Genomic DNA, 17,253 nt, shown 5'->3' with positions numbered 1-17,253 from the left:
AATACAAGTCAGCTCTAACTGGCACTTGTTCATTTATTATATTATTTCTGATTTGCTGTGTATGAAGTACAATATAACTGATTGGATACTGAAAGCAGATGTGTTTTATCCTTTGGAATTCTATTATATTGTAATAAATCCCCTATAATAGATCCTAATTCTGTCCAACTCATTTGCCTATTTCACTTTTAAATTTGAATTTCCTTTTGTTTATTGTTCAACCTCAATTTTAGTCTAATTCTTTTTTTTCTATTGAAAAAATTCCTGTTAGTAAATTTCCATGAAATTCCTGTTAGTAAAGGAATAAAGGTGACACTTAATCTTCAGGTACTTCAGGCTGTGAAAAATACAGCAAAATAGCATGTTGGGTTATTGCTTTGAAAGTCTAGTACACCATTACTTTTAAAGATTACCAGCAAAAAGTAATGTCATGGGCAATGCAGCCTTTGATTTTGAAGAGATGATGACATGAATAGAATGATTTGTGGGGGAGGGGTTCCTTCAGTCAGAAGCAGAGTTTTTATCTTCATTCACTGCAAGGCTGATTAATGCAATTTCTATTTGATCCAGACGCATACTGAATAAATTAAAAATGAGATGATTTGTCACTGATTTTTTTTGTTTATAACTTTGATATAATTTCCACTGAATCAGTAAAAACAAAACATTCACACTGTAATAGAGAAGACTTATTTAACAAGAACATAAAAGGTAGACTGAAATAAAAGAAAACCCATACAGAGTAGAAACATGGATGAAATCCTGGCTCCATTGAAGTCAATTTTAATTTTCTTAATGACTTCAGTTAGACTGTGATTTTCACCCAAGAGGTTTTGCATCTGTTCCAGCTATCAAGCAATTACATATTCCAGAAGGGGTGCATTAGAACAAACATAAACTTGAAGATATTTGAAATTCTGGGTTATTTGGCAGTGATGATGCAGTAGAAGATAAGTTAGCTCTTATATTTTGATATATTTTCTATCACTCTGTATTAATTTAAGATATGAGGGTGCTTTAATTATTTCTCCTATGAATTTCACCCTATATGACATAATTTGCTGTCTTACAGTGATGGTGCACAGATTTGGAAATATCTTTTGAATTATTCCTCTAATTGTTTTTGTTAAGAACCTTGCAGTTTTCAGCAAGTGAACGTAAAATGCATATAATTTATATATATAAGCATATCCAAAGTGTTATCAAATCTTCAAGGCATTGTCCATTGGCATCCTACAGAAAATATACTTTGTGAGTGTGTGGTGGGGCTTTGACTTGCCAAGCTCAATTCTGGCTCCTATAACAACCAGTGGAGAAGCCACTCTATGGGCCTTTCATCATTTAAAAGCCTCATGATACATTTACACAGCAGATGGCAGCATGCCTTCCAGCATGGGTAGTGAGACTCACTCTAGGATTGCTCGAGTTAACATATAAAAATAGCAGTATGGTCATGTATGGCTCCAGCAAAAACTCGGGCTAGCAACCTCAGCTCAGACTCAAAAGGATTGGGTGGTTTTGGGTGACTAGCCCAAGTCTCATTTGGAGCCACAATGTCCACATCACTAATTTTAACATGTTAGCTTGAGTGAAACTAGTCTTGACTCAGGGATTGTCTGGGAAGCTGGAGAGGCGGCTGGACTAAGTTTGAGTGAGAGGTGGTGTGACCCTGTGCCCAGGTCACAATGCCATTCCTTTGAATGAGTGAAGTTCTTTCAGTTTGTATGCAAATTCAAATAGATTTTTTTAAAATTGCCCCCCATATGAATTTGGGCCCTAGTTTGCCTGTGTGTTTGTTCGGCCCTGAAGCTATTGCAAGTCTGTCTACCCTGCTGGGAGCCATGCTCCCAGCTGCAGTGTAAACATGCCCTGGAAATCAGAGGGCATTATTTTTAGCTGATTGCAAAAGCAAAAAGACTGTTAAAGAAAGGGCTATTATTTTTATTGTTTATGCAATGAAAAATATGTTAGACAAACGTACTTTTAATAAACAATAAGTGTCGCTATTGTATATTAATTTGATGTACTGTTTTATAAAATACCTTTCTATTGCCTGAACAAATAATAAAAGTTATGGAAACAATTAAATAAAATGCTTAAAATACACCTTTTTAAACATATTAATGGATGTGTCAGTTTGGATTACTTTGTTGATATTTAGATAACTCCTTCCAGTAGGATTTTTTGCCACTTGAATATTAACAGTGCCAAATTAGATTTTTTCCAGCATGCATGATCTTGTATTAAAATTTTTATAAACTACATGAAAACTTCAACTTTGTTATCAGGTGTCAAGATTTTGATGTGATACATCTCTAAAGAAATTGTATTGCATGTGTCAAGGTTCCTTCCCCACTCTGAACTCTAGGGGACCTGCATGTGGCGACCTGCGTGAAAAACCCCTTAAGCTTATTTTTACCAGCTTAGGATAAGACTTCCCCAAGGTACAAACTATTTTACCTTTTGCCCTTGGACTTTATTGCTGCCACCACCAAGCATCTAACAAATATATAACAGGGAAAGAGCCCGCTTGGAAACGTCTTCCCCCCCAAAAAAAATCCTCCCAAACCCTACACCCCCTTTCCTGGGGAAGGCTTGATAAAAATCCTCACCAATTTGCATAGGTGAACACAGACCCAAACCCTTGGATCTTAAGAATAATGAAAAAGCAATCAGGTTCTTAAAAGAAGAATTTTACTTGAAGAAAAAGTAAAAGAATCACCTCCGTAAAATCAGGATGTAAATACCTTACAGGGTAATCAGATTCAAAACACAGAGAATCCCTTTAGGCAAAACCTTTAGTTACAAAAAGACACAAAAACAGGAATATACATACCATCCAGCACAACTTGTTTTATCAGCCATTTAAACAAAACAGAATCGAACACATATCTAACTGGATTGCTTATTAGCCCTTTCAGGAGTTCTAACCTGCATTCCTGCTCTGGTCCGGGCAAAAACAACACAGAGACAGAGAGAACCCTTTGTTTCTCCACCCGCCTCCATCCCACCCCCTCCAGCTTTGAAAGTATCTTGTCTCCTCATTGGTGATTTTGGTCAGGTGCCAGCGAGGTTATCTTTAGCTTCTTAACCCTTTACAGATGAAAGGGTTTTTTCCTCTGGCCAGGAGGGATTTAAAAGTGGCTAGCCTTCCTTTATATTTATGACAGCATGGATTTCTACTTTGTAGATCTCGGGACTCAGTTTCCTGGATTCAAGAAAGTAACTAAACAGGTGCTTAAGTTTAACCATCCATTTTAAGTGCCATTGATTTTTCAAAACAACTTGAGCATGCAAGTCAAGCATGTGTTTAAGCATCCTTCCTGAATAGGTCCTTAATCATGCAGGACCATAGCCTAAGAATGCTTTACTAAATTGAGGCTCTAGTGTGAGACAGTTGAACCAATTTCTCTCACACTAGCCAGCTGAGACACAGTGGTCAGAAACCTGTGTGATTCTCACTATCAGGTTTCATTTTAGTTCCCTAGCTTAAGGCAAATGGATTTACTCTTCTGTGTGCCTAGGAAGCTGAGATGCCAGCAGTTAGTCAACTAAAATCGTATTGTTGATTATCTTGAGCAGAATTATAGACATATCATAATTAATGTCCTATTCTTCAGCACTTATTCTTTTGACATTATTATGTCCTTCACTGAATCAGATATTGGATATAAAGTTACTGCTATTATGTTAATCATTGCTAATTTAAGCCGCTGTCAAGCAGTATCAGAAGGAGGATATAGTAGATTAGATTGGTTTGGTTTGGGTTTTTTTGAGAAACAATTCCCATTGGCATCTTGCTGACCCGGATGGAGATGTCAGTTTCTGCCTAGATCCAAATTTATTCTTGTTAGATAGTATCACCGCTAATAGCTTTTTATAAATATTGGAAAATTCTATTTTTTTTTTTAAAAATTAAAAGTGGAAATAAAATCCAAATATACACATTCTGTAATAAGTTTGAGATAAATTATTTAGTTTATCTTGTAATGGGTTTATATGGAGGCTGCATTATATGTTACATTTTCTTACATTTGATAAGGAAAGGCCTTGAGGCTTTCTTGAGGCACTTTTCTTCTACTCTGCCAGTGACTGTCTGATAGCAATATAACAAGTGACTTTTTTTCTGTTTCACATCTATATATGGAAGGGAGAACTATTTTCTGTGAAGTTACTCTTAGTTGTTCAAGGGAGCTCTGTGCCTGTCTTTAGTTTATCAGTTTCGTATAAAACAAATTGATTTTTTTAAACATAGTGTTAAAACTTGATGGAAAATGAGCTTCATGAAATGCAGTGGTGCATAAGACTAAGCAACTATGTATTGTGTGACTTTGTGGCCTCATAGAATTCTGGAGCACAGTTCTGTGGTAAATGGTCAGGTTAATCCCAATATATATTTTAGACTGAAAGTTGAGATTCTGGAGTCTTGATCTGTATATATAAATTAGAAGTGTGTGTGTGTGTGTGTGTGTGTGTGTGTGTGTGTATATGAATGCACGCGCACACACAAGTAATTCTCAATCTGTGCATGTGGTTGCTTGCACCCTTTCTCTGTGACTGTAAGCATGTATTTTAGCTCTTACAGTTCTGATAAAAACCTTGAAAAAGTGAACTGAGTTAAAACTAATGCAGTGTTATCTTTCTGTAGGCCTGAGACCTGTTCAAACCCACCCCCCCCCCCCATATTAAACCAGTTTTGGGTGAAACTCAGGGTGTTTAGTAGGGAAAGGTGGGGGTGCCTGAACTGACCTGGTCACACCTTGAGCCCTGGCTAGGGTATAGGTGAGGTGCCCTAAATTGAGGCTTCAAACAGCCTGAAACAATAAAACTGAAGTGAAAAGTGTTCCATTCATCCCTGTTGTGGTGGCTCTGAGACCTAATGACAATGATTGTATTCATTTGTGTATTCACTTGTCCTATACCCAGTTGCCAGAAATGTCATCTTTCTTCCCTGTTAAATTTATGCATTGTTCACACAAAACACTGCAACATACTGGAAATTGACTATGCATGGACAATGTAAAATAAATATAGGGACAAGTGCTCTTACTGTATTGCTAATATAAAGATAGAGAGACAGAGAGAGAGAGAGAAAATGTAAATGGTAAAATGAAGCTTCCCAGAATATCAAGTCTCACCAAGGCCAGCTTGCTTTGGAGTACGAGTCCTTAAATATGACTTAAACTTCTTGTTCAAATAGTCAGCTCTCTATTTAAAAAATAACAACTAAACCTACTCAGAAACCGATAAATTAAAAAACTCTATCTATCACAGTATCATTATCTTAGTCCCAGTTCCACTATCAATTTTTGAGTCCAGTACTTCAAAAGCCATCTAATCAGGCATAGTGCTTATTACTATAACTATACCATGTTTACTCCTGTGGATTGCTCATAGAGTAAGCATTCCATGGGACTATTTGTGGTAGCAAGCGCTTTGACTGGTAGTAAGCTCTTTGTGTGGAAAACATATTTATAATCTTTTGTTTGTTTCACGGGTGAAAATAAATTCTTGGATGGATCACTTATAGACACTTTGAGTCTAACTAGAATTATTCATGAGAACTCAGATGCTAGCCTTAGCAAATTCCTTCACATGGTGCTGTTTTGTGGATCGCGGGAGTTCTGTCCTATAACAATGAAACAGAAAAAGTTCCTTCAGCTTTATTCTTGCACATTTTGAATGTCACCCTGGCTGGTGCCTCTCCTACAGAATACTTTGCGTTTTGCTGCCACTGTTGCCTGTGTTGTTGATTCTGTATCCTTAATCACTAGTTTTCTCCATTTAAGTAGTTTGTCTGGAACACAATACGCTATTATAACAAATAGCATCCCCTGAAAAGTAATTGAGAGAGTGAGAAAAGAAAGAAAAAGCTAAGCCTCTTTTCTTCTTCTTTCAATGAATTCTTGGACCCAGTAAGTTCTATTAGGAACAAAGAGACCACGATTTTCTGAACACAAAGGACTTTAAAGCATTTCTGGGTGTTACACATGTTACTACTCGCAATTAGAAATCTTGCACTAAGACATTATATACTTATTGAATCAGATGTCAAATCTGTTTGAGTGCTGAGCTACCACAGTCAAAAAATTTTAATGAAGAATGACATCCATGGGCATGTGGGAAGAGGAGTGAGAGATGAAACTCTTCAGTAGATCTTGTCAGTGTTGAAAGTGGATCAGAATAAGAAATATTGATGGTATTTAAAAGCAAATGGGCATAAGCCATCAGTCCCAGATCTTTCTCCAGTGTCCAGATTTGTAACAGTCATGTCACAGTAGATTGCCAAGATGCTGAAGGCTGAGGCATAAGAAATTTGAAAGAATGTGCAGGATAGATCTCGGATAGTTCTAGGGTCTTGCTCGTCATTGTCTGTGAGGGTATCAGTACCTTGCTAAGCCTAAACAATCAATCTCAACTTGACAAAATTAGATATGCATAGCAGACCTCGGATCACTTCACTTAAAGGTATTGTCAGAACAATAGAATCTCTATATTTAGAGTCACTGTATTTAGTGGTGGTCTCGTTTCCATATCTTTCGATGAAATAGACCCTAAAGCAGGAGTTCTCAAAGTGGGGGTTGTGACCCTCAGGGGGTCACAAGGTTATTACATGGGGGGTCATAAGCTGTCAGCCTCCACCCCAAACCACACTTCACTTCAGCATTTATAATAGTGTTAAAAAAAAAAGGGGGGGGGAGTTTTAAATAAGCGGGGTGGGGGGTCGCACTCAGAGGCTTGCTGTGTAAAAGGGGTCGCCAATACAAAAGTTTGAGAACCACTGCCCTAAACCATGTGGCTGCATTTTGGTGTGACTTCAGCCAGGACTGTCCATAGGGGGGTGAAGGGCCTGGGACATAGGCACCAAGTTCCTATCTGCCCGGGGTGGTGCTCCCCCCCAGCTCCGCCCAGGCCCTGCCCACACTCCACCCCTTCCACCCTGTGGTATATCGCATTATGCCCCAGGACTCAATAGAATGGGAAATGCTGTGTGTTGTGAATAGAATTAAAATCAGTTAAAACCAGACAATATATTATATTAACACTGTACATAAACCAAGGCCAACCAGGTTAAAACTAGTACTCAGACTGGAAGCAAAGTTCATCTTGCCTGATGAGTATAAGCATAGCATATGATGTTGAGAGAAGGTCAATAAATGAGTGTGTTGTACAGAATTAATGCCCATGAACAAGACTGTGTAGCTTTGTACTCTCCTTGTTAGTGGTTCAGGTTTTTTTTTACTATGCTTTCAAATAATGCCTTTGGTGGTAAGATGACCAGACAACCTGACTGACTGGAGCTGGAAAATCCTGAGTATATTTATGGGAGGAATGTCTCCTGTGTTCATGTCCTTAAAAAAAACTTCTATCTCCCTCTTTTCCAAGTTTTTTCCCAACTGTTTGATACCAGTCGGGCATTGCAGCTGTGAGTATGCTGTCTTGGCTTCCAAGTTCTGGTATCATCCAGATGGAAACAGTTTCTTCAGCCAGTGAGAGGAAAAGGTCCTATTCAGGTGCAGCAGGGATGAAGCAGTAAGTTGACAGCAGTCTTGGTAGAGAGTGGAATCAAAAGTTAAATATCTAGATGAGGAACAGGATTGGGGACATAGAGGGAAAGCGCTCTGGAAATGTCTGGGTTGATTTAACTTTTCCAACCCCCTGAGTCGATTCAATATGCTTCTCTGTCACTATCTCTAAAATCCATTACCTAGAGTCCTGGAACCATCTGTCCTAAAGGAGTCCCTTCTTTATATTATATTTATATTAATTCATGAGTGGAGTTCATCCTGCTGAGCAGGAGGTTGCCAGTAGAATAAGTGCATTTTTGAAACTCCAGGACTAACTGTTCATTATTAAAATATAATAGATCTTAGCACTTATCTACTGCTTGTCATCCGCTGATCTCAACATCTTTTTCAAAGGCAAATAAGAATCACAAGATCCATTTGATAACTCAGAAAACCCAGGCAGAACAGTTAGGTGACTTGCCCAAGGTGTCACAGCAAGTCAAGTGGCAGAATTGGGACTAGAACCACACATCTTTCGTTTCCTTGTCTCAACCCCTGTCTGCTAGAAAACACTGGAGGCACGGTCATTTTGAAAGGTAAGGTTCTCCTCCTCCTAATAGCGGGATCAGTGAAGGAAGTGCAATGAGCAAGCAGGACCATGTCCCAGATAGCTAAGGGTACATTATCAAAATAGAAGAATCCCCATGTTTTGAGACCCAGGTGGCTTGATACCCATTGGACCTGCAACTTGGAGTGAAAAATAAGAAGAGAAACAGACCCCAACAAAGAAGTCATCTTCTGACTTGGGAGTCTTTTGGTTTTAGATCTATTGCTTAACACTTGCCATCCCTGGAAAATTCCAGGAGTCCTTTCACCTAAAATGCTCTCAGATATCAGGCTCATGACTTATCTGGAAAGTATTTATTTTGCATTGTGCAGGCACACCTTACCTTTCAACAGTTTGTTCACCTATCACAGAAGTCTGAGTTCCTAAAACAGGGCCAAGCAAGTTCTTTATGGCTGGACATATTCCATTGTCATTTCAGGTTGCATGATTACAGGAGCAGATGAGGAGTTCTCCAAAGAAATTACAAGTCTTTAACTAATCTTATTTTATAATATCCCTACGCTTCTTCATCACTTGCATTGTTTTCCTGCTGAGAAACTTCTTTAAAGTAGTGTCTGAAAAATGAATACATTGCTGGAATTTTTGTAATTAGGGCCTGAGTTACCTGCAAGAGTGGAAAAGTGATGAGAAAAATATGGGCTGCTGATTGATTCCAGTAGCTTAACAAATATTGCTTGATTAGGGATGACAAGGCATTTAAATTCTGGAGATTGTAAATAATAAAAGAGCTGAAGAAACTATGCTATATTTATTTTGCCCTGACTATCTGATGTTAAGGTTAATCAATATGGAAAAGTAAAACCAGGATTGCAATGAAATCTAAAGGTTGACAGAAACAGCAGTATTATCTCGAAAACCATCTTTTTTCTATTTATAATATAGACAAAAGAATTGATACTCAGTATTGAGTTGAACATTCATGAAAGCTAAAGTGAAGTTGCAAGTAGATATGGAAGGTCTGTATTTTTAAATGCAGCAGTTACACATTATAAATCTTTCCTGCATGGCCTATAACTGAAATTATAACAATCTAAATGAAAAAGATTCTGAAACTTGTATATATTAGTTTAAGCTAACTAAAGCAACTGAGCACCAGTGAGGATAAATGCGTGAAAGGTAGGCACAGAAAATGCTTAGGTTCAGGTGGTTTAGAAAGTGGTTTTTAATATCAAATCATACAATACTGTAATAGATGAAGACAGGTCATCAGCTGAATTGCACCTACTTTCGAGTACCAAAATATGTGTGTCTTGTTCTCAGTGTATTCCCTGTGATTGGATAATTGTGTGACGGGAAATAATTTTAGCAAATGTTAAATGTGGTTGCATACAACCTATAATTTCTCTTTAGATGGAAGTTATTCTCCTACATGATGAAATTGAATTAGAAACAGTGTGGTTACAGGAAAGCACTTGAATTACTGCATTAATACCCTTTCTTTTTTTTTTGGACGGGGGGGCGTAGGGTGGCTGCTTCTTGGGCTGTGAAATGCTAGGCTAAAGAAAGGTACTTGATGGTAGAGCTGTGCTCAGTGCTTCGAGTGAGCCTTGAAACTGCTTGAAACTTGCCTGGTTGTGGGTTCTGTCATTAATTTTAAATTCATTTTGCTCAGATGCAAGACTTGGAGTGTGTATACAATGGGAGTTGAAAAAATAAACTCCTGTTTACATAGAGCCCTGAGACCCCCAAACTCCCCATTTCATACAATACTAACCAGTAAATGTCTACTTCTTGTTCAGTTAGAGCCTAATCCAAAGACCATTGACCATTTAATGGAAAGATTCCTATTGACTTAGTGTACTTTAGATCAGGTTCTTTGGGTACAATCCTGCAAGATACTGAGTACCTCCTACTGACCTCAAATACCAATGAATTCAGTGATACCCAAGGCTCACACCATTGTTCCTTGTGAATTCAGTGGGAGGTAGGGGTGCTAGCTCTGAGTTTCATGTTACTGTGGTTTTTAATATTCAATAGTTTAAAGTATTTAAATTTGTTTCCCCCCCCCTTTCTTTTTCTCTCAGGCTAGTCCCGCCCCTATAATAGTCAACACAGACACCTTGGACACAATTCCCTATGTAAGTATAACATTTTGTTTCCTCTTTTTGTAAACAGTTGAACTTACAGCTTAGTCTATCTTGATTCCCCCCTCCATTCCCCCCCCATAAAATTCTCTTCATTGCATTATCAGATACACAAAACATTAGTCAAAGGGCCGCACAGAATGTTTCTTAAAATATATTGTATTTATTTTTTTAAAATATTAAATGGATTGTGTGGTTTAATTCTTTCCCAGTTGCAGAAATTAGGGAAGGCAATAAAGTCCGGTGACATACAGTGCAAAGTAGTAATTCACTTACATACTTTTTCTATGCAACAAAGTTTTAACAAATCAAAACTAACTTTCTTTTGAAAAATATTGTGGATTTATTAAAAAGAAAAGCAGTACTTGTGGCACCTTAGAGACTAACAAATTTATTAGAGCATGAGCTTTCGTGAGCTACAGCTCACTTCATCGGATGCATCCGATGAAGTGAGCTGTAGCTCACGAAAGCTTATGCTCTAATAAATTTGTTAGTCTCTAAGGTGCCACAAGTACTGCTTTTCTTTTTGCGAATACAGACTAACACAGCTGCTACTCTGAAACTTGTGGTTTTATTGTGACTTTCCCTTTTCCCAGTGCAGCTGTAAAACCTGTTTTATTTGCAGATCACCAAATATTACCAATACCAAGAATTTTTGTTTTGATTTGGGATTTTTTTTTCTGAAGAAATTTCCAGCTATATAAGAGAAGTCTGTGTCTGAATTTCTAGTATCAGATGGAGGGGGAACACCTTGTCTCAACCCTTCATCTGTTTATCTGTATGTCTTTTTTTATATTGGAAGCATTTTAGGGTGTTTCTGTATAGCACTGGGCATTGCTGTCAGATAAGTAATACTAATTTAACTTTTAACTAATAGGAATGTCATTTTATTTTTTAAAAATAGACAAATTAATGCTCAGTTTATCCTTACCCTTTTGTGAAGAGCTTTTCAGAGGTTACTGTGTGTTGTTAACAAACAACAGTGGTGATAGGCTCAGATTCCAGAAAGAACTGTACCACAACAAATGCATTTTTCCAGGATCTCGCTACTTACAAAGTTAGTTCTTACTGTATAAGTCTCTCAGACTGGAATCAATTTTGGATACAAAGCTGGTACCTGCACGTTATATCCACCCATGCAAACAATATCGTCACACGCAACTCTACAGGGAATATTTAAAAATGAGCAGTGGCAACACATTCTTTCAGCTCAATATGCAGAACCAAACTATAATGAAGGAGAGTGCAGAACACAAACACACAAAATAATAAAATCAAAACACATTGTGCAATGTGTGCAAGTAAAGAAATACAAGCACATTTCAAAGTGGCTACACTGAAGGATTGTTCTGGTTTTGTCCTAACTTATTAGTTAACATCCTATTTCTGATCCACTTTTTTCCACTTTGGAAAATAAGGGCTGTATAAACCCAGAGGAGTTCAAAACTTGACCCTCTTAGACACTTTATTTGTTTCGTTAAAAAATGTGTTCATCACACTGGGACTAGTTCAGAAACCTAAAGTTGTCTTGCAGTTATGCTATAATTCCAGAGTACTTATTACAGGAGAGCAAAGGGGCCAGAATTACTTTGTGGGTAAAATTTTGCAAAGTTTTTACAGTTCTTCATTTCACCTTTCCAAATGTTAGTGTTATCCAACTTTTGAATACACCATCGTTTGTATTTCTTGCACTTGAATGGAAATCCTAATAGCATCTAGCACGCAGCTATATAATGTCTTTGCTCGTTTTATTTTTCAATTGCTTATTCAAAATTACAAAATGTCATTCAAATCTGAATTCATCTGAAATTCAGTGCCAGCCTAGTAGCAGTACTTTTTGACACAGCTACTTACAGCAACACCCTATACATTAATTATAGTTATAACTCTGTAATATATGAACTTTGTTCAGACATCTGTGACTCAATAGGCACATTTTAACATCAAACTATCATTCATGTTAGAAAAGCAGCTGTTAATGATCTTGGTAATTATAAACAAAGCACAAAACAAATAAATCCCCAAACCTTAAATGGGCAACAATTTAGAAATTCTTCATTGTCTATGAATATGAATTATAGGTAGGGCTCATAGCACGGCCTATTATTAAGGTTGCCCAATACTTCCCATTATAGACCCTCTTTTCGGCTGCTTTTAAGTGTGGCAAATGCTAACTGTCCGGGCAAAAAATTTCCCCCTCACAGTTTGCTACCTCCCCAGACTCCCTCCTAGCCTCACTCACTCTTTGTTACCTGCTTCCTCTGCACCATTTGAGCTAGGGTTGCCAACTCTACTTGCACAAAACCGAACACCTTTGCCCTGCTCTCTGCTCCACCCCTTCTCCAAGGCCTCGCCCCTGCTCACTCCATCCCGCCCTCCCTCTGTCGCTCGCTCTACCCACCCTCACTCACTCGCTCATTTTCACTGGGCTGGCTCAGGGAGTTGGGGTAAGGGTGCGGGCTCCGGGGTGGGGCAAGAAATGTGGCATTCAGGGTGCAGGAGGGGGCTCCAGGCTGGGGGGTGGAGCTGCGGGGTTCAGAGTATGGGAGGGGACTCTGGGCTGAGGCAGGGGGTTGGGATGTGGGAGGGGTTATGGGCTCTGGAGTGGGGCCAGGATGAGGGATTTCGGGTAAATGAGGGTGCTCCAGGCTGGGTCAGGGGGTTGGGCTGTGGGGGCGGGGGGACATTGAGGGCTCTTGGCAGAAAGTGAAGATCATGTAGGATAATGCCTGGTGATAAAGGACATGCCTAAAGATTCTCCCATTTTGGCTCTAATTCAAGAAGTTACTTAAGCACATGCCTAACTTTAAGTATGTGAGTAGTGCCCTTGTTAACAGGCATGTTTTTATGTGACTTGATGAATTAGAGCCTTTGTGCCTAATGCAACATTACAAAGTTTAAACACCAACACTGTCGCTATTTCTTGTTGGCCATTTGTAACTGAGTATAAATTCTGGCCTTTTATAGCATGTAGAGTCCCCCAAAAACGATCAGGACCCTATTGTGTAAGATGCTGGAAAAAGTAGTAAGGAAAAAACAATTTAGGGCCCAAATCCTTCAAATACTTACACGTATGAGTAGTTTAATTAAGAAACTGTTTATTCCAAAATGCCTTTGTCCCCCTGCTTGATATTATGTTGTTACATGTTCACACTGATTTTTTGTACTACCTCCTGATTTTTAAAGAGAATTTGGTCATACCCAAAACCTTAATAAAAGTATATGTCTATTACTTTTGTTTCATTGAGCTGTAACACTTGTAAAAGCCTGATCTGATGCTTTTGGAATCAATGGGCTTTGGATCAGACCCAAAGTGCACAGGAACACCTTTTCTTTTCTTTTCTTTTCTTTTCTTTTCTTTTCTTTTCTTTTCTTTTCTTTTCTGTATCAGAAGTATTTCTCAGGGCAATAAGAACTAATGAGCTGACCAGAAGCAGACTTTGTCTTTTTACCCATCATGACAATGATTGATGTAGGGAAAGAAATCTCTAGGAGATGTGATAATATCCCTCTAAAGCATATTTGCCCTTAAACACAGCTAGATTCTTTTTATAGCTTCCTTATTGTCACTGTAAAAAAAAAAAATGTTGCAAATGATGCTTCCTCTCTCAAACTGTTTATGGCAGCATATTCTCGGAGGGTGATGAAATGCATGTGCCTGACAGAGAATTAACTTTTCTTGTAACAATTATTATGGAACATGAAAGGAATTTTGAGGAATTTGATACAACCGGTGTTCAGGATGTGGTAGGAGATGTGGCAGTTTTGCCATAAGCAGATTTCAGAAGCTTTACGATTAATTCTTTTAATACCAATTTTATCATTCAGATACATGAGCTATGTTTTCTTTCAGTTAAGATATTTGTTGACCAAAACATAAAAATATTTAATCGCTTCCTCTTGGAGGCCCTCCATATAAATTTAAATCCAAATCGTCGGGTGATGCTGCCCAATATTGTCTTATTGTTTCCTTGTAACACCTCCCCCTTCAAGTCTGTCTGCATGTATCTGTTGTCTCTTTGGGGCAGGGTCCATATTTTGTTTGTATGGTACCTAGTACAGTGTAGGCATCTTGTACAGTACTGGACCAGGACTAAGGATCCTAGGTGTTATGGTAATGCAAATAAATAATAACTTTGATGATGTTTATACCTGCCCAAGCACCTATAATTTTGGAATTGGAATTGCAGTAGTAGATAATTGGTATTTTCAGATGTATAATGCTATTCCTACAAGTTCAGTCTTCCTAAGGTGAAAATGACTCAAACACCTAGGGATCATTTGTGGGTAGGTACCAGTTATGACATAGGTATGCAAATCCACACTATAAGAAAACTCGCACCTTGATGTTTGTACCATTGGTGAACTTCCAGAAAACACCATCCTGGCCACTATGGATGTAGAAGCCCTCTACACCAACATTCCACACAAAGATGAACTACAAGCTATCAGGAACAGTATCCCCAATAATGTCATGGCAAACCTGGTGGCTGAACTTTGTGACTTTGTCCTCAACCACAACTATTTCACATTTGAGGAGAATCTATACCTTCAAGTCAGCGGCACTACTATGGGTACCCGCATGGCCCCACAGTATGCCAACATTTTTATGGCTGACTTAGAACAACACTTCCTCAGCTCTCGTCCCATAATGCCCCTATTGTACTTGCACTACATTGATGACATCTTCATCATCTGAACCCATGGAAAAGAAGCCCTTGAGTAATTCCACCAGGATATCAACAATTTCCATCCCACCATCAACCTCAGCCTAGACCAATCCACACAAGTGGTCCATTTCCTGGACACTACTGTGCTAATAAGCGATGGTCACATAAACACCACCCTATGCCAGAAACCTACTGATCGCTATTCCTACCTACATGCCTCCAGCTTCCATCCAGGACACCCACAAGATCCATTGTCTACAGCCAAACTCTAAGATACAACCGCATTTGCTCCAACCCCTCAGACAGAGACAAACACCTACAAGATCTCTATCAAGCATTCTTACAACTACAATACCCACCTGCTGAAGTGAAGAAACAGATTGACAGAGCCAGAAGAGTACCCAGAAGTCACCTACTCCAGGACAGGCCCAACAAAGAAAATAACAGAATGCCACTAGCCATCACCTTCAGCCCCCAACTAAAACCTCTCCAACGCATCATCAAAGATCTACAACCTATCCTGGAAAATGATCCCTCACTCTCACAGATCTTGGGAGACAGACCAGTCCTTGCTTACAGACAGCCCCCCAACCTGAAGCAAATACTCACCAGCAACCACGCAACAAAACCACTAACTCAGGAAACCTATCCTTTCAACAAAGCCCGATGCCAACTCTGTCCACATATTTATTCAAGTGACACAATCATAGGACCTAATCACATTAGCCACGCCATCAGGGGCTCCTTCACCTGCACATCTACCAATGTGATATATGCCATCATGTGCCAGCAATGCCCCTCTGCCATGTACATTGGCCAAATGGAACAATCTCTACGCAAAAGAATAAATGGACACAAATCTGACATGAGGAATCATAACATTCAAAAACCGGTAGGAGAACACTTCAACCTCTCTGGCCACTCAGTAAAAGACTTAAGGGTGGCAATTCTGCAACAGAAAAGCTTCAAAAACAGACTCCAAGGAGCAACTGCTGAGCTTGACTTAATATGCAAAGTAGATATCATTAACTTGGGTTTGAATAGAGATTGGGAGTGGCTGGGTCATTACACATATTGAATCTATTTCCACATGTTAAGTATCCTCACACCTTCTTGTCAACTGTCTAAATGGGCCATCTTGATTATCACTACAAAAGTTTTTTTTCTCCTGCTGATAATAGCTCATCTTAATTAATTAGCCTCTTACAGTTTGTATGGCAAATTCCAACTTCTCTGTATGTATATATATCTCTTCTTACTATATGTTCCATTCAATGCATCCGATGAAGTGGGCTGTAGCCCTGAAAGCTTATGCTCTAATAAATTTGCTTAATAAATAATAATATGCTCTAAGATGCCACAAGTACTCCTGAGTTTTTTTGTACCATGTTTTTGGATGTCACCCAAAATGTTGCACACCCATTTTATTGTGATCTGTGGACTTTTATGTTATCTTCATTTTAAGTATTATATTGCTCGTTGTCCCCTACTTTTAAGGGTTCTGTAGTGCTCTAGACTTGCTGTTATGTTGCTTGGCAATTCTGTTTCCAATAATAAGGAACATGAGAATTATGCTAAAATACTTAAATAGCTACTTTTTTCACAAAGATACATTGTGTGTATGGTAACACCCATTGTTTCATGTTCTCTGTGTATATAAATCTCCCCACTGTATTTTCCACTGAATGCATCCGATGAAGTGAGCTGTAGCTCATGAAAGCTTATGCTCAAATAAATTTGTTAGCCTCTAAGGTGCCAAAAGTACTCCTTTTCTTTCTAAGGATTTAAGCAACTCTCAATACACATCTCTGGGTTTTTACCTACAGTATAATCAGGAAAACCAAGACTTGATATCAAGTCGGAAAAGGCAAAGAAAGAAAAATGTAAAAATCAGAAACTTTCAGACCTTTATGTATAATAAGAAGCAATAAAGGACTCTCACTAATGGATTCCACTTGAAGCTGCCTTTAGTATAGTATTTGCATTCGCCTCATACATGAACCTGACTACTAACCCTTGATCAATAAAATAGGAGTGAAACTTTCCACTAAATGTTTACTTTCATGTTGCATTGTTTTTTTTAAAAAACTTATTATAAACTACATTGTCTTTAATTATTTAGAACATATTGTTTATGCCAGAGGAACTGTAACCTTTAATAAAAATATTAGCCATATGTTGATTTTACCAATGTCCATGTAACTCAGAGTGTTGTTTCACTCAAGGATATTTTACTAGAATTTGGGAGTATGAAAGAGTAATGATCTGACATTTGGAATGTATGCTGTGAATGTCTGATGTGAATTTGGGTGAAGAACTAATGAAAGAGAGGAAGAAAGACCAAGACGATAAAAATAATACTC

General features: G+C 38.4%; 1 protein-coding gene across 1 annotated transcript in view; it reads left to right on the top strand.

Moving 5' to 3' along the window:
- Positions 1–17,253, top strand: part of DLG2 (discs large MAGUK scaffold protein 2) — a 1,500,569-nt gene that overhangs the window by 929,678 nt on the left and 553,638 nt on the right. The window contains 1 exon segment of the mRNA XM_043504108.1: positions 10,161–10,214. Coding sequence (XP_043360043.1) covers positions 10,161–10,214 — 54 coding nt within the window.

The sequence above is a fragment of the Dermochelys coriacea genome, chromosome 1 (assembly GCF_009764565.3).
Source record: "Dermochelys coriacea isolate rDerCor1 chromosome 1, rDerCor1.pri.v4, whole genome shotgun sequence".
Taxonomy (NCBI): domain Eukaryota; kingdom Metazoa; phylum Chordata; order Testudines; family Dermochelyidae; genus Dermochelys; species Dermochelys coriacea.
The sequence above is the reverse complement of the archived record's forward strand: the minus strand, read 5'-3'. Positions and strand labels throughout refer to the sequence as shown.